At 41.2% G+C, this 24,702-nt stretch overlaps 1 protein-coding gene across 5 annotated transcripts; it reads left to right on the top strand.

Moving 5' to 3' along the window:
• Nucleotides 1-37: 37 nt before the first annotated feature.
• mtus1a (microtubule associated tumor suppressor 1a) lies at nt 38-24,583 on the top strand. Of its 5 annotated transcripts, none has more exons than XM_026187800.1 (15): nt 38-102; nt 4,054-6,048; nt 6,199-6,421; nt 7,451-7,684; nt 8,947-9,039; nt 9,415-9,534; nt 14,242-14,447; nt 18,502-18,568; nt 20,669-20,883; nt 21,011-21,116; nt 21,255-21,328; nt 21,427-21,522; nt 22,125-22,241; nt 22,331-22,428; nt 23,959-24,583. In XM_026187800.1, exons 2-15 carry the CDS (start codon nt 4,171-4,173, stop codon nt 24,185-24,187), a joined length of 3,756 nt encoding a protein of 1,251 aa, XP_026043585.1. In that variant the 5' UTR covers nt 38-102; nt 4,054-4,170; the 3' UTR covers nt 24,188-24,583. The 5 variants fall into 5 exon arrangements, with proteins under 5 accessions (XP_026043585.1, XP_026043596.1, XP_026043593.1 ...); XM_026187811.1 differs by lacking the exon at nt 38-102 and adding an exon at nt 1,650-1,757; XM_026187808.1 differs by lacking the exon at nt 38-102 and adding an exon at nt 1,798-2,224.
• Nucleotides 24,584-24,702: the final 119 nt, after the last annotated feature.

Genomic DNA, 24,702 nt, shown 5'->3' with positions numbered 1-24,702 from the left:
GACGAAAATACAGTGAAAAGGGGAGAAACGAGCACGTGGGACCGACTGCCCACCGAATCCTCGAGCGCTCGCTCCCGTCGCTGCTGCTCGCCCCTGTGACAGGTAGCTAGCAAGTTTTGACATTTCTGTGAAAGTACTTTTTATGAACTCACTTGCCTACAGTATGATTTAAAAGGTGGAGAGAATGTAAAAAAGTTTTTGTTTTTCTTCTTTGTAAATATGTAATTAGAAAATTAAAGGTATCGAAAATTACACCTGTTTTCAATAGAAAATAATGTTAACGCTAAACGCCTCGGCTTGTTTGTCAACCGTTCTTTGTTTGGTCATTTTGGCCAGCCGTTGAAGTTAATCCTTGTATATACTGAACCATTTTGTAACTACAGTCAGAGGAGAACTGCTAACAGACCGTAGACCCCACAGCGACTTCAATGAGCTTTTTCTTTGCTATTTGTAGCAACATCCTATGTTTACTCCTGAAGAAATTGTAGACCTGAGTGACTGCTGGAGGAGGCCTCACACACGAATGGATATCCGTCGGGTTCAGGGGTCGAAGATGTTTTGATCAGAAGTTGCTGTACTAATGACCATCCGTGTGAAAGGGCCAGGGAATTATAGTGCTTCTCTAAACGCCACCTAGCAGGATTCATTCTATTTTTGATAACCCCTGAATAAGTTAATTTATGATAAACTTTCAGTTGGCACAATGTAGGACTTAGTGTTGTTAAAATTTCAGCCACATGTAGCTTTCTGTGAGTATGGACATGTCTCTGTGTAGTTGGTGTTTGCTCATTGCTTTGAAGAGAGCAGACTGCACAGGCTCATTGGTTTAACTTTGTTCCCCTGGGCTGTCTGACCAGCCTTTTTCCCTGAACAGAGCTTGCTGTTTTAGTGTTGGACAGTCCAGTGACTGGGCTTTTGATGGCTGGTCCTGCTACTCATAACCACTCTCTGTGTGATACTGATATGATCCAGTCAACCAGGAAAAGGCCATTTGGGGCATTGTATGCCGTGCCCGAGGGGCTTCGTGAACAGAAAAGCATTGTTCTGTTGCTCTCACTCCAACTTTTAAATGTATAATTTAATTTGCAGGCAGTAACTTGCACTACATTGCTCTGAAGGAGAACAGAGACACTTAAATGGATCCCTTAATCAAACACATTGCGATGTTTGTGTTTTAAAGCTGCTTTTAACTTTTTGCATTGTTGTGTAAGACCAGTGTTTTTCGTTGTTTTTAAAAAGCTCCAATCATGTTTATGTCAAGATCAACAGGATTTAAAAGTTGTAGGACTCTTAAAACCAAGAGCGGGGTTAATAACTGTGCTCCATACCATGATTTACATCTCAAGTCAAGATTGGACTGCCGTGTCTCGGGTCACAGGCCTTGTATAGATTAAGCAGAAATAGCTTGGGTCTTGGTGGTCTCAGTCTCTGGTGTCACATCACTGTTGTCATTTCAGGATCAGGTGTCAAGTTGGCTGTGTCATCAAAGAATGATGTTGTCAGACTGAAAACTGTGTTTTGCCATCATTGTGTGAGTTTGAATGCAAATTCCAATACTGATGTACGGTTAAAAACGTTCATAGTGCAACTTTCTCCTCTTGCTAGGCCTCACATCATTCTGCTCTACTTTTCATTTATCCGTTGCTAAAAAAGCCGCCTGATCCATTCCCTCATAAAAGAGGGACTTTGGCTGCTTAGCAACAGTGAATGCCAAGTCTGTCTGGCAGCCCATGGCCACTCCCCTCGGCATGGATAAGGTAACGTGTTGCTCTCTGCCTCACTTGATCCTTTTGTGAACTTGGGGAATGAACCTCTGCAGTGAGCACTGCCTCTAGCTGGACCTTTGCATGCTTGCACAGGCGGAGCAGTGTGAAGCTAAGTTACTGAGTTTGTCTGAGACAGGAGCTGGTTAGATGGATTGATGATCCACTTCTGCAGCAGGCCTACAGGACAATCACGTTACCTCAGGGAGTGAAAGAAGTGAAGCTAACAACTGCATGGGGGGTCGGGGGGCACTCTCACTCAGACTGTGATGTTACTGATGCACGGCTGATTCTGAACACGAGGACAGAGGAGCGGTGGGATGGCGATAGACTCTCAGCCAATTGCCTGCTTAGCTGGCTGGATTTTGGACTTTGCAAGGAAAGTAGTAATTGGATTGTCTGTGAAAGGCTAAAACGAGGCGAATGGAGCTACAAAAAGTGCAATACAGTAAGCTTAAAAGGTGACTAAAGATATTTTCTTTCTTACTGTAAATCTCTGGATGCAGAGGATGCAAATGGAGGTATTGAAAGTTAGTTTATACTGTAGCCGAGTACCTCTCCTTAAATCTTTGTACACAGTTGTGCTTCCTTCTTTGACTGTTCCTTATTTCTGTTCACTGTCTCAGTGTCTTGTAACTTGAATCTCTTGGTTTTATTTACCCATAAACATCGTCAGGTTGTCAGCACATTACATAATACGCCATGCCCAGGCTTATTTGTAACAACCAAAACAACTGCTCTTTGTCATTGGCCTTGAAGGTGCACTTCCACAGTTCAATGTGCACGTCAGCTTGTCAGGGCTATATATTATACTTCATTGTAGAGATTGCAATGTACAGTAAGGTGTGTTCTCTCTGCCTGTTAAACAAACACATTCATCGAGTTTTTGACCACTGATCGTGCTGATAAGATTCACTGAAACTGTTGGAATTTTTTCAGCTCTGATATTGAAGGCGAGGCAGGATATGGATATAACGCCATGTTTCTTCAAAGAAATAGGCTGTGATTTGACTTCTTGAGGGTTCAATCCTATGTGTCATCATAGGATTTCCCATTTCAAAGAGTGCTTTATTTGAATAAATGTAACTTCATTGAACCTTTTTTAAGGTGATTGAGATATTTTTATTTAAAAAAAGAAAAATCTGTATAATCTGCAGGTGTCTGTGCAACTGCCAACTTGTGTCATACTTCAAGAAGAGCCAGGTCTTTGCACAGGGAAAGAAAAGGGTCATTTTTCTGGATTGTTTTCATAATGCTGCAAAATATCTTGGCACTAAAATACGCAAATAGGCCAAAGGCTTATAGGCCGTTTCCCAACAATGGGTGGCGGGCACTTAAGTTAACAATGTTTTCCCATTAAAAGGATGAAAATGATGGAAACAAAATGTAAAAAAAGTCAGTAAGGATGTTTTTTAAAAGTAGCTAGTAGACTGTATGACTTTATCTTTGTGTACATCCAAGTGTTAATTGTTCTTAAAAGCAATAGCAATGCTAAAAGCTCTTTGTGTGTGCATTTTCAAGTTGTTGGTGACCCAATGTCTGCTTTTCCTGTCATCTGTACCCCAGTGGATTTTGTAGTCGTGGCTGGCGAGCTCTGCAATCCAGCCTGCTTGGATAAACACAACAGTGCATAGCAAAGCTGCCGAGACAGTTCATTCATGTTTTTACTCTCACACGAGCCACGGCAGAGTAAAAACATCCCTCCTAAAAGTTGGTCCATCCTTGCATTGAAGCCATTTTTGAAATCATGATTCTACAGAGACATCAACACTGACTGTGATATTTTCATGCAGTTCTCAGTTTAAATATAAAATGCATCATGCTGAAAAGATTACAAATTGTTTGGGTTGGTTGTTCACACAGGCTCACCAGTTTTGCTGAGCTGTAGATTCAGTTTCCTGCTCTTAGCTGACATTAGTGGCATCGTGTGTTGTTTTCTATTTCAAGGTTCAATAAGTTGTGTATTCAGAGTTGCTCTTCTGCTTATCTTGGTTGTAATGAGTTATTTGGGTTACTGTTGCCACAGTTGGCATCAACAATCATGTCCCGTTAAAAGTCACTTGCATTGCCTTTCATTCCCACTCTGATGCTGAGGTTGAAATTCAGAATATTTGTCAAATTTCTTGGTTTATTAGATATTTGCTTTATGGAGGAGTTAAACAGGTGTACATAATGAAGTGGCTGGTCAGTGTATGTTGGTGCTTTTATGCTGTTCTTTGAACATACAAATGTATTGACAGGCTATGGTGCTGCTTTCACCAAAATGGTTTCTTTTTCTCCTCTTTTACAGAAATCCTTCCCTGGTATCAGATTTTAATGGGCTAAAGTGCTGCCAGCTGAACCCATAACTGAAGCTGTTCAGCACTTGGGATACACAAGAAATAAAATCCCATCAGAATTCTTAAACATGGCCAGTGACCAACCTGAAAGCATGGTGCCTCCACCTCACAGTGACATAAAGCTGATCCTTTCATCTGAGACTCACCCATCCACGCCTGTGTCACCTGACTCCAGCAGTAGTATTTCGTACATGAATGTCAGAGGAGCCAGCAGCTCTGCTGACATTAATGTACTCGAACATCGCCTTAGTCAGTGCTCCCCTGTGGATAACCTTTACAATACCACCTTAACACATGGGGATGTCTTCTGTGGTGTGACTTCAAACTTGAATCAAACCTTCATTGCCACACCTGTGAATGATGGCATTAATTTCTGGAAACAAAACTTGAGCCTCATGAGCAATGAAGACGTGGAGGATTTTATTAGGATCAGAGGGGATGAAAGTAACAATACTGTAATGTCTCAGAGTTCATGTGGGGCATCCTGGAGGGGATCCAATGAGAATGACTGCTGCTCTCTGAGCTCTGGGGAAATGGTAATGAGGAGCAATAGTTTCTGTCTGGAGGACCAGTCACTCTTATTAGTCTCTTCCCTGGAGGAATCATCCATCTCTCCAGCTGCACGTCGACCAGAATCACCTGCTGTATCGAACCTGCTGTCGACCACTATTCTGGGCGTCTGCAATAAACCCGCAGAGAGAGTCTCAGAGGAGAACACAGGCCATCCTTGTCTTGGTGTGACTTTCATTCAGGCAGACAACAAGGAGCTCCTCGATGAGGAAAATGAAATGGCAACATCGAATTGTTTTGTAGCTTTGCCAAATGAGAATGAACGGGGGCTTTTCACAACGTTCATCTGTGAAACCTCTCCAGACTGTGGAAAAGAGGCAAACTGTACCAGTGCTGAAGCAGAACCTTTGCCCCCATTTTCAGCGGCATTTACACCAGAACAAGGCAAGACCTTTGTGTCCACTCTGTCAAATACGCAGGAAATTGATGAGGGTGTTTGCACTTCCACTCCGGTGCAAAACATTGAGAACAAGATAAACGGCCTCCCCTCGTCTCCATGCATTAGAAATGTGAGCAGCCCAGGATGTCACCCTGTTAAACAGCAGCAAATATCTGTCACTAATAAACAATGTTTAGACCCAGGACTGCCACCTACAGCAAGAAAAGCTAAGAAAATAGAAATTAAAAGGTTTCCCAAACCTGACTTCAGTCATGTAAAATCCAAAGTCGTAACAAGAGATCCACAGCAAACCTCAGTGCCAGAAGTTAATTTGGGGAATAAACGTACTGAATCCCTGAGAAGAACCCCAAATGGTATGTTTCCTGCCAAGAGAAGAAGTAGCACTACATCTGATTCTGCCACCAGTAAAATATTTAATGATGGACAGTTAGAAGTGGATGCTGGAGCTGCTAATTTGGGATTAACAGTGACACAGTCATGTGAGCATACTGCTGTGGATGGCCAGGGCAAGAGCAGAGAAACCCCAGCAGGCCAGTGCAGTAAACCCAGCTTTCAAACAGAGGGGCCCTCTTCCAGCCAAGTATCCGAAACCTCAGCACAGCACGCTTGCAGCCAGAGCAGCTTCTCATCCCTAGAAAAATCCCCGGGTAAAAGTGGCCCCAAACCAACTCCAAAGAAGGGTGTGTCAAACAAAGCTGTGGCCAGATCAGGCTCATCTTTGGGTCAGGACAAGTCTTCTGTCTTCAAGACATGGCCTCGCTGCTCATCTGAGAGTTCATCATCAGCGTCCAGGACACCTCAGGAGAAGCAAACAACTCTAAAGTTCTCAGCTAGTTTTAACATTACTAAAGCCAAGACCCACCAGAGACAAACCAAAGCAAAGAACCTGAGCTGCTCTTCCCAGAATAAACAGGCTATACACTCCGAGGACCCTACTCAAAACTCCTCCAGAGAGGTCAAGAAAATAAGCCTCGTGGTGAGTAGATGGAGCATTGATTTTGAAGGTGAATATGTATGAGTGTCAGAGGTGGGGGGGGCTACAGGGGGCTTTTTCTTGTGTGTTGTAGTCCATCTGGGCCAAATGCACAAGACCTGCAGACTAAGTGAAGAATTGTTCTCTTTTCAGGCAGAGTCAGCAAGAGCTCATTTGGATGATGGTAAGACTAGATGTGTACCTTGGCGACCATCCCCTAGACTTGCTAGGAGAACACCACTTTCACAACCTCCACCTGCCAGTCCCAGACCAACCACTTTGTCAGCCAGGCAGAGACTGGGATCCCTGGGGATGAATGAAATCAGGACCCCTAAAGCTGTAGGGAAACCTCAATCCAAGCAGACGAGCATTACAGGTATGGGTCATGTTTGCTTGATTAAACCTGTTATGTTGAACTTGTTCTGTGGCAACAGTTCAGAAATGTTAAAAGTTATTCTTTATTGTCTTGAGGAAGCCAAAGTTCACCTATAAATGCATTAAAATACTAGACAGGAGGCCACAGTCAATGCCTTGTAAAAGTAGAACCTAGGGATTTCTTAACTGGATTTTTCGATGTTATGTAAACAGAATTGTGTAACAGGCCTTTTTAACCTTTTGGCTCAAAGCACCACAGTTTCTTTTCTTTCTTTTTTTTTTTTCCAGGAAGTTGGGCATGTAGTCCAACTGATAAAGCAGGACTATAAATATTTATAATATTCACCCAATACTTCAAGAAGTAACGACTGCAAATTCATTACTTTTCAATGTGCTTTCATACTAGAATTAGGTTGTCATGACATTTCCTTTCCACTAGAGGGTGACATTGAGCAAAGTCTGTCACAAATTATTCAGGTGTTTGTCAAAAATGGACAGCTTGCTCAGCGCTATTGTTAGATGAATCCTGAGGAAAGGAGAGAGACTGTTCATCTGATGGGAAGCGGTCTGCAAACTGGAAAGTAGGGGAAGGAAAGGGAGTTTTTGAGGTTAGCAATGGTTTGAAAGGAGGACAATATTTAAACCAGTTGGACCTTTAGTACAGTAAAATGTCATGACCAATGACATTGTCATTTTTCAGCTGTACACACAGCTTTAAATTTAAATTGAGCTACAGCATTTTTGTTTATGGATTGTTGTTAGGATTGTTTGATTTTTAAATATTTAGAGTTGGTAAGATTGCAAAGTTCCCAAACTTATGTTTCAGTGACTGTTAAAACTGAAAGTAGTCACACTTTCGCATTCTAGTTTTGTGCAATTGAATGTGGTTTTAGCTTTAACTTTTAAAAATATCCTTATTTTTATCTGGATCTGACACATCAAAAATACCTAGAACATGACTCTTTATATGTATTAGTGAGCTTATCCTTAATAAAGAGGTTCATGCTGCTGACCTCATTTCCTTCCCCAGGCTGTCAGAGAGCACAGGCAATAGGAGAGCCATCCCTGGGATCTGCCTCAGCAGCCAACATTGAGCCCCAGGTCAATGGACTACAACCTCCTCAGACTCCCACTCAGCCCTCTGTTATAGGTCCTCGGTCCACCCCTGTTAGTAAACTACCACACAGGACTTTGGGGCCTTTTAGGAGCCTTACTCAAACCAGTGTTCAGCATGCGCTATCCCAAAGCTCTGGGAATACACAAGGTGAGATTATTAAGAATTTTCTGTCGCTTTTAGAAATAGGATATTCTTTCTAGAAATAGTGCCAGTATGCTGTTATATAAAGGTATAAAAACAGTTATGAACTGGTTTCTGGGATTAGCCATGATGTTTATTGGAGGGTTTTTAAGGACACATGTGGCTAGGATGATGACCTACTTTGCCCTGGCTAGGATTGGAATCTCCCCTTGGGCAGTCTTTCTCTGATTGCAATCCTCCACCTCTGCTATGATTATAGGTGCTTGACATCTTAAACATAGATTTTTCTGATTTCTTCTGAAAGGATGTAGAAACATGTTAAACATAAAGCTGAATGAATGAACGGAACCCCAGGAAACTGGGAAAATGATCTTCATTGTAAGGGTTATCTGCTTTGGAGTTCTGAACAGCCAAACAGAATGTACTGATGTGTCATGAATAGATGGAGCAATGTTTTGATGTGAGCTTCCCAAATCCTCAACAGCATAGAGCTCTCTGATTGGCTGAGAGAATATATTTGTCTAAGTCGGGGACCCCCTTGTTGGTTGTCATGGCAACGGCTCCTATTCCACTCTAGTTCACACGCAGTGTTGCCTGGAGGAGAAAGAGCAGACATACACTACAACTGATGCCGTCTGAGGTGGATTCAAAGGAGCGTTTCTTCTGTTTTTTGATTGAAAACCAATGGCTGGCTACACTGGGCTTCGAAGCTGCACCTGGACGGAATTTCCAGCTCATGTTTTCAACAGTTCTTCTTTACTTACACAAGGCAGTGCAGCATCCAGCTGTGACCTCACTCTCTTGACCTGCCTGCTCATTGGATCCTATCGCTTTTGCATCATCCCTTTGTTAGCTGCATTTAATGGAAAAGAGAGAAATCTGTGGAGAAGTAAGTTGGGCTGGCAGCTGACTCATTAGTGGGGTTGCCATGGTGACTTATTTACTGTTTGGGATCTTATCAATTTGGATGACATAACCGTTTGTTTGGCGTGCTAAAAATTGTAGATTCAGTTCTTTTTGCTATTGTTTTGGTCATTTTGTCATCAACATTCCTTATAATACACTCTTCCAATACTTAATTTACATTGTTACATTCTACATTGCACATGCTAGAACTAAAATATTCTTTGTCTCTAAATGGCTTCAAATGACTTTCTGACAAACTACCAGTGATGCCAAAGGTTGTTATACTAATTCCCAGTGAATTTCCAGAACATCATGACATACATTGCAGTATTTAACCAGTATGTCTCTAATGCCTCCAACAGTTTCTGGAGGAGTTGCACACAAAACAACCCCATTCAAATCTGTGGTACTGAAAGCAAGGCTCATCTCGACCTCTGGGAAAAACACTGGACCAAGTAGGATCACACTACCACACGCCACACATATCGCAGTCTTTCATTGTAACATGTGATTATATTTAAGCCTTCTTTGAATAACAATTGATCACTTTTTGAACAGGACATTCTTTTTTTTTTTTTTCTTCTTCTTTTTTTTTTTTAAATCTATCTTTCAATGACCTTCATAAATGTGACCTAATCTGTTAAAGTTTGTATAGTATGGTAACGATGCTTGATAAGCACTGTTTAGTCTTGATTAAATTAAACTGTCTCCTCCTCAAACTAGTTTTGTGTTTCACAGTTGTCATTCACTCAGCAGGCAGTGTGTCACCTTCATTATGGGTCAGATTAACTCCAGCCTCTTTTCTCTCCTGGATCTTTTGCTTGTAACAGCTTTGTCTACGGTAAACAAGCCTGCTGCTTCCACTGGAAAAGGAGCATCAAATTCTATAATTGGTCCTCTGTTAAAGACAGCTTCTGCAAAACTTGCTCGATCAACGCTGGTTGGATCTGGTAAGACTCGTTTTATTCTCTCTGTATTTTACAGAATTTTTAACGTCCTTGTTTGTATTTTCTAAGTCTAAACTAAACATCAGCATGGTGTAGGTTTTGTTCCATTTGATAGTGTGGCGGACCAAAACTAACACAGTGCATTATATACTATTAAAGTATAACAGCAACAGATGAAGTTTTCCTTTTCTACATTTATAGACCTATTAAACTATCAATCCATCCAATTGCTTCTGTTTGAGTCGTAGGGGGAGCACGCCTCCCTCTCTCCCAGCCACCTCGTCCAGCTTATTTGGAGAAACACCAAAGTGTTCCCAGGGCAGCAGAGAAAAATCTGTCCAGGGTACCCTGGTTCTACTCCGGGGCCATTTCCCAGTAGTATATGCCCCGAACATGATGCCCCAGAGGCGTCCTTGTCAGATAGCTGAGCCACCTCAGCTGGCTCCTTACAATATGAAACAGTAGCAGCTCCACTCCGAGCCCCTCTCTAATAATTGACCTCCTCACCCCTAGGACAGCAGTCCTCACTCATGCCTTATCGACTGATCTAGCTGCTATTTAAAGAAATCTATATGTAAGTATAAATACAACGTAGACCAGGCAAACAAATTGTGCAGACAAGCTAGTGTGCTGTCTACTAATGACTAACAATTTCATATTTCCACTGCTGCGAGGAACGTGTGGCATATTAGTCAACCCAGCTTTTAACTTGAGAGTTGCTCGCTGTGATTCATACGCAGTGCTTGAAATTTCAGGGCTTCTCATCTCTTGCTGTCTTTTATGGTGTCAGTGGATTGTGTCTTTGAGCAGAAGCTAAACTGGAACACACATTAAATTAAACCTGATTTGTCATCATACTGACCTTGCCATGAGCTTCCTGTTATCTATTACTATCCCACTGCCAGGGACACAGGGAAATAGAGTAATGCCTTGGCAACTTCAAATTCCCATTGGCTGATGTTCTCATGCTTGCTCCTCCCACCCGTTTTAATGCTCCCTAGCCCCACCCCCTCTACTCTCTCCCCTGGCATCCTGGCAGTGCTACAGCACCGCCATCATCCAGCTTGGAGATGCTGCTTTACTTTGGGAGATTTGTGCTTTTTTTGTGAAAAGCTGACGGCTGACTTTACAGAGGATTAAGAGATTTTTGCTTCCCCCCCCATTCTGCCTTTATCACGTCTTTCAGACTGTGCCACGACCAATGGCCAGGCTTTGACCCTGTACTGTTCACAGCTGGGAATTAATTTTGAGTTGGGACTTCTGCCATGCCGAACTGGGTGCCCTCACTTTTTTCAAGGCCATATCAGTGGAGTAGCTGTTACTACTGCTTTTTATTGATTTATTTAGTAATTTTCCATCAGACCTCATCAGTGCTGCTGTTACCTGAGGCATGATGCACTGAGAGGCACCACAGCTCGTGGTCCTTAGCTAGCACCAACCATCTGAATCGTGAAACTGGTTTTTGATTTTTAAATCAAACTGTTAGCTGAAGACTTTGGTTCTTTTGCATTGTTTTTGAGATGTTATGGTCGCCGAAGCTCTCCTTGTCCAACATCCACGTGCGTCTGACAGCCAAAGGTTTACTCCGAAATATTCAGCTGCTCTCAGGATGCAGGAAGAACACTGTGGTTTTCCAAGCAGGTCTGTCAGTTGTTTTGGTGTTAAATATTGTTGTCAGTGTTATTATGACATTTTGAGCAGTTTCTGTGCTGTTGTATTTAAGCCAATCAGTTTGCCTTTCAAGTAGATATGTGGTGTCAGTTTATGAAATCCATTTTTAGCTATATACTAATTGGCAATACAGATGGCTCCAAAGCATGTGACCCTGGGCTGAAGTATGCTAGGAATGGAAAAATTGAAGAATGATTTAACCAAAAACTGTAATAGTCTTTGACATTCAGTGTTTGTTTATATTATCTTCAAGCATTGATTATGTATCCAAATGTCCCACTTCCCTTTCATGCTTCCTGGGATTTCTGAGACTCTTCTTTCAGTCAAATGTGCCGGGGTTATTTTGGTTCTTTATGTCTAAGTGACTCCATGGCAGTCTTGTTGTAATTGTAGAACTGCATGTTTGCTTAAAGCTTTTGTACGTTTTTTTTTTGTTTTGTTTTGTTTGTTTTTTTTCTCAAATGTGGTAAATTTGTTTTATGAAGCAATTTCGGAAGCACTTTGTATCCTTCTAGTAATTAAATAGTATCATTTCTTTTTTTAAGTTCTAATCTGCTACTGTATCACTGATTCACAAGTATTAAAACTCGTGCATTTTTCTTATTTTCATTCATTATCATACTATTAGAGTTGTGCCCCTTACTGTATCAGCCAAGAACTGTAACAAGCCCCTGATTGTGAGGGGTCTCATCATCCATCATGCTTTGTGCTATGATGTGATATCTCCTCACACCAGCAGAGCACAATGCTGTGGAGTCATTAAATCTCTCTGTTTAAGTATAGAAGTTAGAGTGGTACAGTTATCCTTCTTTGAGTCTGAAGTGAAATGAGAAGCTTGTCATTATTTTGTATTTAGACACTTGGATGAGAATAGCTGTAAGTCCTGTGTTGCTATGGAGTAGTAGACAAAGAAGGCGATTATGTGCTTATGTAAAGGAAATTAAATGTCATGTGGGTGCAGATTTGTGTGTTTATGTAAAGCAAAAGTGACACGATGCTTTTAAAGCATTATAGAAAGGTTTAATAGTGACTCCCTGACAATACGTTTGTTAATATTTGAATATTTCATTAATGTTTTGAGTTTGTATTAGTGTTACACTGGGTCGTCATCACAGGAGAAAAGTGAATGCTTCACTGAAACATAGTTTTACAGCCTGAAATGTGTAAATGTATGAAGCATATGATACAGTAGATAATCTTTTTTCTTTCTCTTCTATACAAGCACGTTTATATAACATGTTGGTGAAGTTGAGATGTTCTCTATTTGTTCTAGTTTCCAGCCAGCAGAGGGCGTTGTAATTCAAACAAACCTCTGCTAGGTTTGTTCAAAACATGCAACACACTTTTAGAGTTCCAATTCAATTTAGTACAACATTAAAAAGATATCAGAACTATGAACAAAATCCATATTGAAATACTTGGCCAAAAAGTGTTTCATGTTTTAGCTTTGTTTACAAAAAAGAGAGTGTAGACACTGAAGTCTGACGGAATGTTTGTAAGACGTTAAAACTGAAAACAAAAGCTTGGAAATTTAAAAACGTGTTGGGGTTTTTTAACTACATATCTCTATTATTTCAGAAAAAATGTTTGAATGGTCTTGAATCATCTGAGTCCCAAACATCAGTCTTTTATAAACATAACTTAGTCAGGATCACAAGTCTTGTGGTTCCAGCTACACGATGGTGACAATTGCTAACCAAACATCTAAATATTTAGAATCTTTCCGTGAATGATGCAGTATGTCCTTTTTTTGGCTATTTGATAGCCTCAGTGAAGAAAGGACAGGAAAGCGGGGGGCAGAGAGAGAGAGAGGCAAAGACATGCAGCAAAATGCCGCAGGTCGGACTCAAACCCGAGCCGACCGCTCTCAGCCGTATGGCATGTGGTCGCCCGCTCAACGCACTGAGCTAAATCAGCGCCCATGCTGCAGTATGTCTTAACAGTTGTAACACATGTAGTTGTTGCAGAACAAGACAGGCGTTTTGTTTGTCTTAAAGGCTGTGCCCAACGCTCGTGCTGAACAGTTTACTCTGGCAGCCGTAAAGTAAGCTGCACATCCGGATACAGAGCTTTGAAAACTCAAGTCTGTCTTTATGACGCCAACATTTTATGGCTGCAGAATGATGAATCTGTTTTTATATAACTCTAGTTTCTCAAAGCAAGATTGCATCGATTTCATCCCTCCAAAATTTGATTAATGAATGAGTTGCTATCAGAATGTTTAATTTGACTCAACAATGACACTCTTACATACAAGTTCAAGATCAATGTGACTTAATTCAAAAAATGTATATTGACTATTGACTATTGTTCAATGTCTAAACATCAACCTGAGGGAGGCTTACCCCTGAAAGGTGATAATTAGTCCCAGAGTAATGAGTCCCACAGGCAGCTGCATGTAGTAGCAGTATATTCCAGTCATTAAAGCTAGGATTCCTGATATGTCCCAGGCTATTTTCACTACTATGTTATGAAACTGTCTCTTAAGAGCTAGCATGATATATAAACATGTCCATTAGTATCATTGTAATTGATGTTGGAACTTTTCTTTCTTTTCTTTTTTTTCCTCCCCCAAAACAGCATGTGTAGTGAAATTTTCAGTCAGGTGTTCCTCTGTTGTAGTAGAGTAAACGATGTGAACTGATGGTAGCTGTTGCATATCAGTGATGTATGTATAAGGCTGATGTAAATCAACGCTGGCCTTGCTAAAATAAGCTGTCCTTGGAGACCAGTGCCTGCAGAGCACTAGACTAAAATCTAATTGTATTCAGTGAATCTATTTTTTCTTTTTTCCATTTTTCCCTTCGGGGCCATCAGAGGAGCAGCGCTGGGATTCATCAGACTGCCTGATTGGACAGATGCATGCATAAGTGCTTTGACTCGGGCCTTGTTGCAAATGTGCGCCTGACATGAGTGTCGTGATTTATACTGTATTGTCAGACCACCTGCAGTGATTATGGAGGGGAGTTTGTTGATGATCGGGGTTGTCACGACACTAAAGTCCTTATTTTATTTTATTGTATTTTTTTTTTCCCACAGTGGACAAGAACAAATCCAAAGCTGGCTCCCACCAACAGCAAGCATCACAACAGAAGCAGAGCAACAGGCCTCAGGATGCAGTGCCAGCGAGTCTTACAGAAGCTGACAGAATAAACCAGAACGTCCAGCAGCTCAAAGGACTGCTGAGAGCCAGTAACTGTAGATTTGAAGCACTCTCCATAGTCTTGCAGCAAACATTGACTGGGGTAAGAATTGATTTATTTCATAAAAACACTTTCATTTGTAGTTTAAAGTATATTTTATGACACACATTTTGTTAGTTTTGAGACATGGCAATCATTAACCAAGTTCAGTGAGTTCAGCTCACAGTAGTTTCTTATGATCATCTGTTTAGAGTAGAAACTAATGTTGTTGAGCAGTGAGTTTGACGTTCCAGTAAAACACATAAAAAAATATTGCTCTTTATATTAAGCTAATAATTTTTCTACACATACATGAGTCCATTGTGCTTGAATCATAACTACAAGTGTTGTAACATCACATCGTGCGTTCTGACAGAGGGGAAACTTAATGGCATTACTGTTTTGCGCATCTATCCTAATAGTCGTACTCCACCCAACCATCAAACTGCCTTATTTAGTTGTCAGAGCAAAACTATGTAGATAATGTGAGTGAAATTGTTTCTTTGTTTGAATCCATGTGTTCTTAAAGAGAAGAAGTACTATCTGCAGGACACAGTGTTTCAGCTCTCTGGGTTGATTCAGTAATGCCCTTGTTTGATTACATCATATGTTATGCATCAGTGGCAAAATGTCTGGTCTGGTAGGATTGTTCTCTCCTGGTCACTTTGTGTTTTGCAGTGGTCAGACGCTGATATGTTTGTGTCTGTAAATCTTCATTTAGCACCACGGTGCTGTAAGCTCAGTTTGTTGTGGTGTAGTTAGGGCGCTCTGCAGCTAACAGTATTTTCAGAAAACGAAGCCACTGCTTCTCTCAGCTGTAATGCATGCAGTCACCTTTGAAGTTTTTTCTCCTTTGGCCTTAATGTCAGCAACTGCTTTTACTTCTGCCTTACTCCAGATTTTGACACCAGACAAATTTATCATTACTGTAGTTACGACAGAGTTCATATTTGGCCAAGAGAAACCTCAGAGGACTCGAGTCTAGGGAACATTTTTGTCTCCATTTAACATGATTCATCATTCTAACCAATCAAAAAAACAGCAATAACTTCTTTAAAAGCTTGTGTGGTTTACTGCACATTATTTCCCCCTGAATTAATTTTTCATTACTTTGGATAATGTCTGAAGTTTATCTGCTAGTTTGTGGAAACATCTTCTAGTTCTTACTGATCTGCAGTATGAATTCTTCCCCACAGAAATAAAAGCCAGAAGGTGGAGCATGTTCCTGAAGTATGGAGTCATGCCTTTCCTTATTCGGGGTGGAGTCAGTTTGGTGCAGGTGTCCAACTCTCACCATTTCTTTCTCCCTACTTACCCGATGCTCCCACAAAATGGCTAAAACTCTTTCGGTTCACTTAGTTTGAAAGGCCAGTGTCCAGTAGCACAGATAAGTTATAAAGATTAAATTTAAGTGATCATTATTTATTTATTTATTTATTTATTATTAGTTTGTATCTGAGAAGCTGATTCATTGGACAGCCTCAGTCTAACCAGAATTTTAACCCTGACAATGGATGTGGTCCACCTGGTGATGAGCACTAGAAATTGGCTTCAAAATGATTTATATATATTTATTTTAGTAGCTTGTGAATATTTTTAAATCAAAACTTATTTTTTTTGTTTACATGAAAACATAACAGATTTTTTTTTTCCATGTGGTCTCGGTGCAGTCATGAGGAAGACATTTGGAGCAGAATACGTTTAAGTCGCTGCTCGTGTCATGTGATGTAATGTGACAGCTGGTATGAGGCACAGTGTGTGATGTTGTGTCACTGATCTTTGCCTCATTCCCCTCTGTTTGGACGGCTGGGTTGTGAAACTGAATGCATCAACAAATATTAAAAACACGCTCGTTCCTCTAGAATACAAAAGTCTCCTCCCACTGAGTCAGTTTTAACTATTGCATGTCCTGCTTCGTTTTGCTACCCCTATAGGATGATACTATTTAATGCTAATGCTTGCTGTATATCAGACGCAGGGACTTGCCTTTTTATATGTAATCTGAAGTCACTGAGGTTGTGCGATACAGATCTAGTGATTTTTGAATGTCGGGTGTATTAATGTTCAGATACGCTTTGAAATCTGGTGGTCACTGATCATACCAAGAATAGCTAGCTGGCCCTGGCCCTGACACTGTGAGAATGCCCCAGCTGTTGACTTGATATGGTTATGAACAGCAGCCAAATGCTAAGCAAGGACTGTTTCTTATCATCTGTTTGGATGGGGTGTTTGCCATGCCTTCTCTTAACACTTTCCCCACCAGACTGTTGTTTTGACAGGGTGAAAAAGAAATGCTATAAGACTGGTTTCCTCTTAGCACAGAAATGGAAGCACATTACAAAAAATCAAAAATACGACCTTTATTTATTTAGCTATTTATATGTTTGCTTGTTAAGTCTCAATATTTCCAGGAGACGGGAACGTGATCTACATCAGTCATGGTCTCAGTTGAGCTTCATGTCATCCTACACCTGACATGGATCATAGTTGTATACACAAGGGACATTTCTCCTCTCTGGATTGGGCTATAAGAGTTGTGCAGTGCAGAGGCTTGTGCTGAGTAATGATATCAAATTAAATTAGCGAAAGCATCCACTGCCTAACAAAACAATCTGTATTTTGGATAATGAAGGAGATTTTTTGCTTACACTGTAGGGCTGCATGGTAGCAAGTTGGGGGTTTTGTTGTTGTTCAATTTCTGGGTGAAAATCATGTAAATAAAGAAGAATAAAAGGGCACTGCTGCATTGTAGTTGATGTGAACCAAAGAGGAAAACAAGTTTAACTGTAGACATTTTCTATACTGCCAGCTAGTGAACAAATAATATTTGAATGCTGGTGAGCAACACGATTTACAGTCAGTGAACATAAATCGTGTTGCTCACACAGAAGCTGGAAATTTCCTCTGTCACAGCATTGTATCATCACCTTATAGGAAGACAGTGCCTGTGCAGCCTGTAGCTCTACAGCAGGATGTAATATAATTGTGCAGAGGGGTGATTTAATCTGTTTGGATGAGTAGTGGGGGATGGTGGTAATGAAGCCTCTCCATGTATCCCACGGGTAGGTCACTGCACAGCACAAGTCCTGCTCCAGCAGCCTGATGTCAGACAGCTCTGAAGAATTTATCTGTTTGCTCCACTCCGGCTGCCTTTACTGCTGTCTTAAAGTGACCTCACCTCACTGAGGAGGCTGTTCTCATGCACACTGTAGCCTGCCCCTTCTGTTATTTTAGATGGAATACGGTAATGCACTCTGCAGTCACTCACCACAGCCAGGGGAAGCGGCTTTTTCAGTCCTGCCTCAGATGTAGTCAGAGCAGTCTGGGAGGAGGTGGCGCGCCCACCTGGACCACTGTCTGTCCTGGAGTACGCAGGGGGGGGGACTCCAGCACCCAAGCCTCTGGCTGAGGCTGGACAATGGGCTGTTCTGGCAGCAAAGCATGCCTTAGTGCTCCCTGCGCTGCAGAGAGGGTAACTAGCTTCTACATTGTTCCACTCTGCAGTGAGGAATAGATGCAGGACAGGGTGAACACGTATTTGCTAATGTAAACTGATCAGTGAGGTGATGTTTGGCTTGTCTTACTTGCCTGATTTTTCTCATATCCATAATTAAATAATGCCAGGTATTCGGTGTGTTGTGCACAGTGTCAGGTTGTTGATGTGAATCGGGACAGTAAGTGAAACGTAATAGACGGGAGATAAACAGTTTTTGGATCATCTATGCGTCAGTTTGAAGTCTTGCAGGAGCACTGCAGCTACAGCACAGCCTTTCCACTGCAAAACTGACTCAGAAAGAGAGAAGTAAGGGAGTTTCTTCTCTCTTTTCTTTTTTCAGTTCCTCTCAGTATCACTTGTTCTGGCTTTTTCTTGTTAGCTGCGTTTGCTGGTGGTGGTGGTTGTTGTTGTGGCTGCTGCTGCTCTTGGTGGTTTTTGTGTGTATTTCAAATGCAGTATTTTAGTAGGAAAACTGCAGTAATTGGATGATTGCATTACTTGCATTTCCCCTTTTGTAATCTTGACTGTCACAATTTAGTCTTGTTACTGTGCTGGAATAAAGCTGCAGAAATAAATGCACGAGTATGTGTGTGTGACTGTTTACCTTTTTCTTGCTTGCAGCGTGATGAAGCCACACAGCAGTGCAGGGAGCTGTCCCAGGAGCTGGTCAATCTTAGAGAAGAGCTGGGTAAGTTGGGTCACCTTGGCTTCATGTTAAGTGTTTGCAGTGTTTAGCTGTGTAAAGAAACTCTGCTGGTGCAGGGTTTGCATTTAGTTACTTTGTCTGGATTTTTATTTTTAATCCCTTAGGTTTGGATTTTTGTTCAGGTTGGTAGAAATTAAGGAAATCTTTAAGGGTGATTTGACTTTATCTTTAATGCTATGCCCTGTTTGCTGTCACGGGTTAAATTTTATATGTGTTTCATGACTAAAGATGATCATTTCCAGATGCAGATAAAGCTTTGACCACACAGACTGTCCATTCAGCACTTTCTTTACTTAACTGTTTTGTCCACTGAAAATCAGTTGCCAAGGCAAGTAGTTGGTTACGTTTAGTTTTTTTGTTAGTGATTTCCATTTCCCACAGCGTGGCAGTCTGACCTCTGAACCCACACAGGAGGGGCTGGTGGAATGCCACACCACATGAGGCCTTGTGAATTCTTGGAGAGAGTGATCCATGTTTTATGTCCAGCTTAAGTGCTGTCAAACAGGCCCGAGCACACTCAAACATGGCTCACACACCAGCCTTTATCTCTTTTACCTCAGGCAGCAGTAGTACTGTGGCCCCTCCCTCACAGCCGCGGGACTTCCACATGACTGCTCTTATATGCTGAGCGCTGTTGTATTTGCACTGAAACACATTCTTCATCTTTGGGAAGCTACATTCACCTCAGGCAGACTTTTTGTAAACTTGTTTGGATGTGTGAAGTCGTTGGAATTATTCTAGGGATATTGTCTCTCTTTTAGTTAATTTCCTTGTATGTGTACTTTACAGATTCTCTACTTATCCAAGGAGCAATTTGTTGATGGTATTTTTGCATTGCTTCCAAACCCCATCTCACCCAGACTCTGAGCCACAAGGTGTTTTATGTGGAGGGGTTTGGACATTAAGGTCACATGACTGCAAAATGCTTTGCTCCTCTTTGTTGAACTATACGTGCCAAAGCCTGATAGATTGTCCCTTCGTTTGCTTGTCATCTGTTCCTGGATCTGCTGCCATTATTCCACTCTGAATAAGGCGGCTCCTCATTCTCAGGCAATGAAATGTAATTCCTTGACTTTCCTTTTTCTATTTTTCTATTTATTTTTTTCATTTGGTTTGGAAGATTACCTTTTGTTTGGAAATGATCTACAAACATCCACTGTGCAGTGACACCCTGAGAACATCAAATTGTACCTGCCACACATGTGTCACTACAGAGCAACATCTGGATTCAGCATTTGACAGCCACTGCTGCAGGTGCACATAGTTGCAAGTCCTGAATGTTTGAGGGGTTTTTTTGTCATTCTTATTAGTGTTAGTTGTACAATAAACAATACATTATTGTATTATTTGGTTCAGTCTGTTACTCTTGTTTTGGATCAACTGTAACCCACATAATTTCCTTAGGAACTATTAAAGTATTCTGATTTTAGAGGAGCACAGCCTGTTTGACATGGAAGAAGTTTTTGTTCTTCATAACTGTCTTAACACTATCGCAGTCTCTCTGTAGTGCACTGACTGACCTGCCAGCTGACAGATATTTGCACTGTTTGTGCACAGACACTTGAGCTGCAGACAGTTTATGGAGTTTGCTTCTCTCACCCACTTCAGCCCAGATATAAACACTTGTCAGTGGAAACAGTTTGGAACTTGTCAGGCTGATTTGGAGATGGAAAACAAAAGCCATCAATGGCAAATAAAGGATAAAATGGCCAATGATCATCTTGGAAATGGTTTAAGAAATCTGCCTTGAGATGTTGTGAAAGAATTTGGACTCATTTCTATTTCTTCTTGTGTCTGGAATTGACATGCAGTGTAGCTGGCATCAGCACTCAAGTGTGCAGGCACCTCCCCTTGAAAGTCAGTTTTTCCATTCCTTTTTGGAGAGCATTTGGTGACACATGTTCGCATCAACGAGGACTTTGCTAAAAAGGCTTTTATTAGAGGGCACATCAGATTTCTTACAGTTACTAATGAAAATTTTCCTCTGACTTTGCAGCTGTACAGACTGATATTTAATAAACAGAGTAGCTGAATACAATGCAAGCTGTCAGCTTTCACCAAGATAAAACTTTATCCTTCCAGTTTCCTCTGTTCATTCATCTGAGCATCTGGAGAAGGAGAATGAAGAGTTGCGTGTTGCTCTGGAGGATGCACTGCACAAACTGCAGGAACAGCACCGTAATGACCTGGTTGAGCTGGAGCAGAGGCTGCAGGCCTACTACCAGGCTGAGAGGGACAAAGTTCACTGTGCCTACCAGAAAGAGGCAGACAAGTCCAAAACTGTCATGCAGCAGCAGGTTTGTCTCTACAGCACCTTCTGATTCTTATTTTGGGAAATTTTAAGATGATTTACAGCCTAGTCTAGTAGTCAATTTTATTTAATCCTGTGGGGAAAATTAACTGACTTTTATGTTCTGTTTAAAGATTGAAGAGCTTAAAGTAAATCATGAAGCCATGAAGTTGGACCTTGAGAAAAGCCATGAAGAACAGCTGCAGTGTGTTAAACAGCAGTATGAGATGTCACTGGAAGGTGAGAGAACAATCCAAATATATTCATCACCTGCATAATGCAGGCATTAAATATTGGAACATTTGTCTTTGTTTTTATTCCATGCATTTTCATTGTGTTCATTTCATTTTGTGATACTGGAATCTGCAAACCTTTCAGAGCTCAGGAAAGTCCACAACCAGGAGCTGGAGGCTTTGGACAAAACCTTAAAAGATGCTGAAGCCTCTCTCTCTGTGAGCTTCCTCTTCTGCTCTTTTAAGTCATCTTACAACAGGACTGTAGCTTACTTTGTAATGGTTTGCTCAGACTTTGTTGTGCTGTACATCCACAGAGTCAAATTGAGGAGCTGACCTTGGAGAATAGTGCTCTAAATGAGAGGCTAACTGCTGAGGAGAGGAAGAGGAAAGAGCTGGCTGAAAACAGTCAGGTACTCTGTGCTTATTATAGCTCAGATCTGATACAGAAGCATCTTGTGACTCTAGTGTCGTTTCCCCCTGAGCATGAAAGATTTAAGATAAAATGGGAACAGATGCAAAAATGTCTTCATATTTTCTTAGAGGATTTCATTCTCAAGTCTGCAATGATTTGTGTTTGTTCAGTAATTAACCCTCATTAACTCTTCTCTACTGTATGAATAGGTATGAATTGAAATGAGTTAATTTCTGCTACATATGCACTAGATTCCCCCGCCCAGAGTTAATTTTCCTGCAGTGCTGTTGTACAGTAAGGCCGCCACTCCTCATTAATGTAAAGTGGCTCTAACTGTACTCTGTATTGTCCTCCAGCATAGTTATTTAGGCTAACTACCTCACATTACCTGTCACTCCATATTTGTTATTAATACACTTATTCAGAAAAAAATGGCACAAGGAGCAGTTTAATAAAACGACACATGATCAGTAATGGAGTGCTTCATTAACCACCGCCCCACCCATATATGGTCTGTTATTATTTATTTATTTATTTATTTATTTATTTATCTTCATAAAGGATCCTAAGCAATTTCCCTCTACTTTTTTTCACTCACAGAAGGACCCTCACACTCTGTATCTGGAGCAGGAGCTACAAAGTCTCAAAGTGGTGCTGGATATCAAAAACACACAGGTCCACCAACAGGAGAAGAAGCTCATGGAGATAGACAAACTGGTCAGACGATAAAGAAACTTAAAGTTCAGCACTGCTGCTGAGACTTTCCCTTTTAAACTCGCTCTTTTCATTCATTTTTTTTTTTCCAGACAGAGAAAAATGTAAAGTTAGACGAGAGCCTTAAAAAAGTCCAGCAAGAGAACGAAGACCTCAAAGCCCGCATGGAAAAACACGCTGCTCTTTCAAGGTAAGAGTCCACCATATGGGTTCATAGTGATTAATTCCACAGAGTGAAGCACCTGAACAGCTGCCTCAGCTCAGACTCATTTTAAATTACTGCATTCATTAAGTGTAATGAACACCAAGCTTTTTTCTGTGTGCCAATATAATTCCTAACCTCTAATGCACCTCCACTTTATTCCAAAAACTATCGATCACGCCACCATCCTGGTGCCGCAGCTACTCACAAAGATTCCAAATATGTATCGAAAAGTGACTCATATTCCCTTTTCCATCTGAGGAGGTCAGTGCGGTTGTAGAACTGTTTTTTTTGGAATTGCTTTTACGACCCTAATTCCAAATAAAATTTGGGATGCTTTGTCTTATCTTTGTTGCCGCACAAAGGAAAATGCCAAAAAGGAATATTGTATGGCTGAGGCCGTCGGTGAGCACAGCATTAAAAACAGGCCTGATTCTGTGATGCTCACAAGCATGTCTAGAAATGACTGTCTGTGAACGCAACTCACAGGGCCTCCACAGCATCCCAACGTTTTGTCAAATAGGGCTGCAAAACTGACCTTTATGCCTTCAGGTGGAAGTTACTGAGATTCAAACTCATCCAAATATAGAAAACACACACACTTCAGGTGTGTGTGTGTGTGTGTGTGTGTGTGTTAAATTAAAGTGTGCACTTCGGTCATTAACACTGGAAGAGGCCTGCTAAATTAATAAAGTAATTCTCAGAAGAAGGCAGCAGTGATAATTTCATGGTTTCATCCAGGAGATGAAGCTGCATCACGCTTGCTCGTGTACATATTTCAGGATGTCAGTTTGAGCTCTTGTTTTCAGAGCTGGGGGCACATCCGAGTAAGCAGAGACTTTATTTTATAGAGTCGACTGACCCAGACAGCATCTATCTGTGCATCTACTATTTTCCTATCGTTGCATATTTGAGTTGTGAATGCACTTTGCTGCCAAGTACAGTGATCTGATTGGTCACATCTGTTGATTTGGATCCAGAAAATCTGAAAACTCAAGCTTGGTTTGGAAAAAATAATAATAGGTGTCCAAAATAATATTATTGAAACATAAAATATTTATACAGATTTTGTGCTTCTGGTGTGTAAAGGCCTTTAGTCTGTGTCCAAATTTGACATAAAGTCAGTTGTGATATAAAGTGCAGCGCAGATGTCCGAGGATGTCTTAGAAACATTAATATATTAACCTAAAACTGTAAAATTGGAAGGAATCAAGTGTAAGAATGTGTATATTAATGAAACTTGTCAGAGAAACACAAAGACACGAGACACTGCTGAAGAATTTTAGATCCTCCTCCTCTCAGCATACGGAGGTCAAGGGAATCTGTCCGGAATGCTGACCCCATTTCCAGAGAACTGATTGGCCGGTAGGTGATGTTTTCATACGTGGTACCTGCATATCTGGAGCAGGTTAGCCTTGCAGCATAAGTGACTGTCACAGTACACCCCAGTTTAAAAAAACTGTATACGATGAAAAGCTTTGTTCAGGCCTCCGCTTGTCTTGTGTTGATGCACCGCAGGCAGCTGTCGACAGAGCAGGCCATGCTGCAGGAGTCTCTTCATAAGGAGTCCAAGGTGAACAAGCGTCTGTCCATGGAGAACGAGGAGCTGCTGTGGAAGCTCCATAATGGAGACTTGAGTAGCCCACGCAAGGTGTCTCCCACCTCCACCTCTCCCTCCCACTCCTTCAACTTCCAATCACCTCGCAGCTCTGGCTGCTTCTCCAGCCCTCCCCTGTCACCCAGATAACAACGGGCTCCTGCTTCCAGGAAGCAGAACACTGCATTTGAGTTATCCGTCTGGACTTAAGAGCCATCTTTGTTTCCTTTGCATTTAGCGAAACATCAGCCTGACCTTGGCTCATTCAGAATGAGCCGAACTCTGACACTGCAGAAATACAGGAAAAACAACACTGCACAGAAGCACTTAATAAGGAAGGCCACGATGTTTGCCTTTAGAATTTGATTCTTTGGATGGAGGAAAGAGGAAATCTCAGGACTTCTATGTAATCAAACACTTTGTTATTTGTAGAGGCTTATCTTTGCTGAAGCTCGGCATACACACACAGTACATGCAGTAAAATACATGCATGTGTACATTTGCGGGAAAAAGAGGAAAAAAAACATTAAACTTCTTATGCCGATTTTTTTTTTCTTCTTTTTTTTTTTTTTTTAAATTAGTATTTTCTTTCTATAAAACTAATAAGTATGTTCAGAATTTCCTTGGTTATGTTATTTTTTTAAGGCTTTTTTTTTTTTTTTTTT

The sequence above is a fragment of the Astatotilapia calliptera genome, chromosome 2, assembly GCF_900246225.1.
Source record: "Astatotilapia calliptera chromosome 2, fAstCal1.2, whole genome shotgun sequence".
Lineage (NCBI taxonomy): Eukaryota > Metazoa > Chordata > Actinopteri > Cichliformes > Cichlidae > Astatotilapia > Astatotilapia calliptera.
The sequence above is the reverse complement of the archived record's forward strand: the minus strand, read 5'-3'. Positions and strand labels throughout refer to the sequence as shown.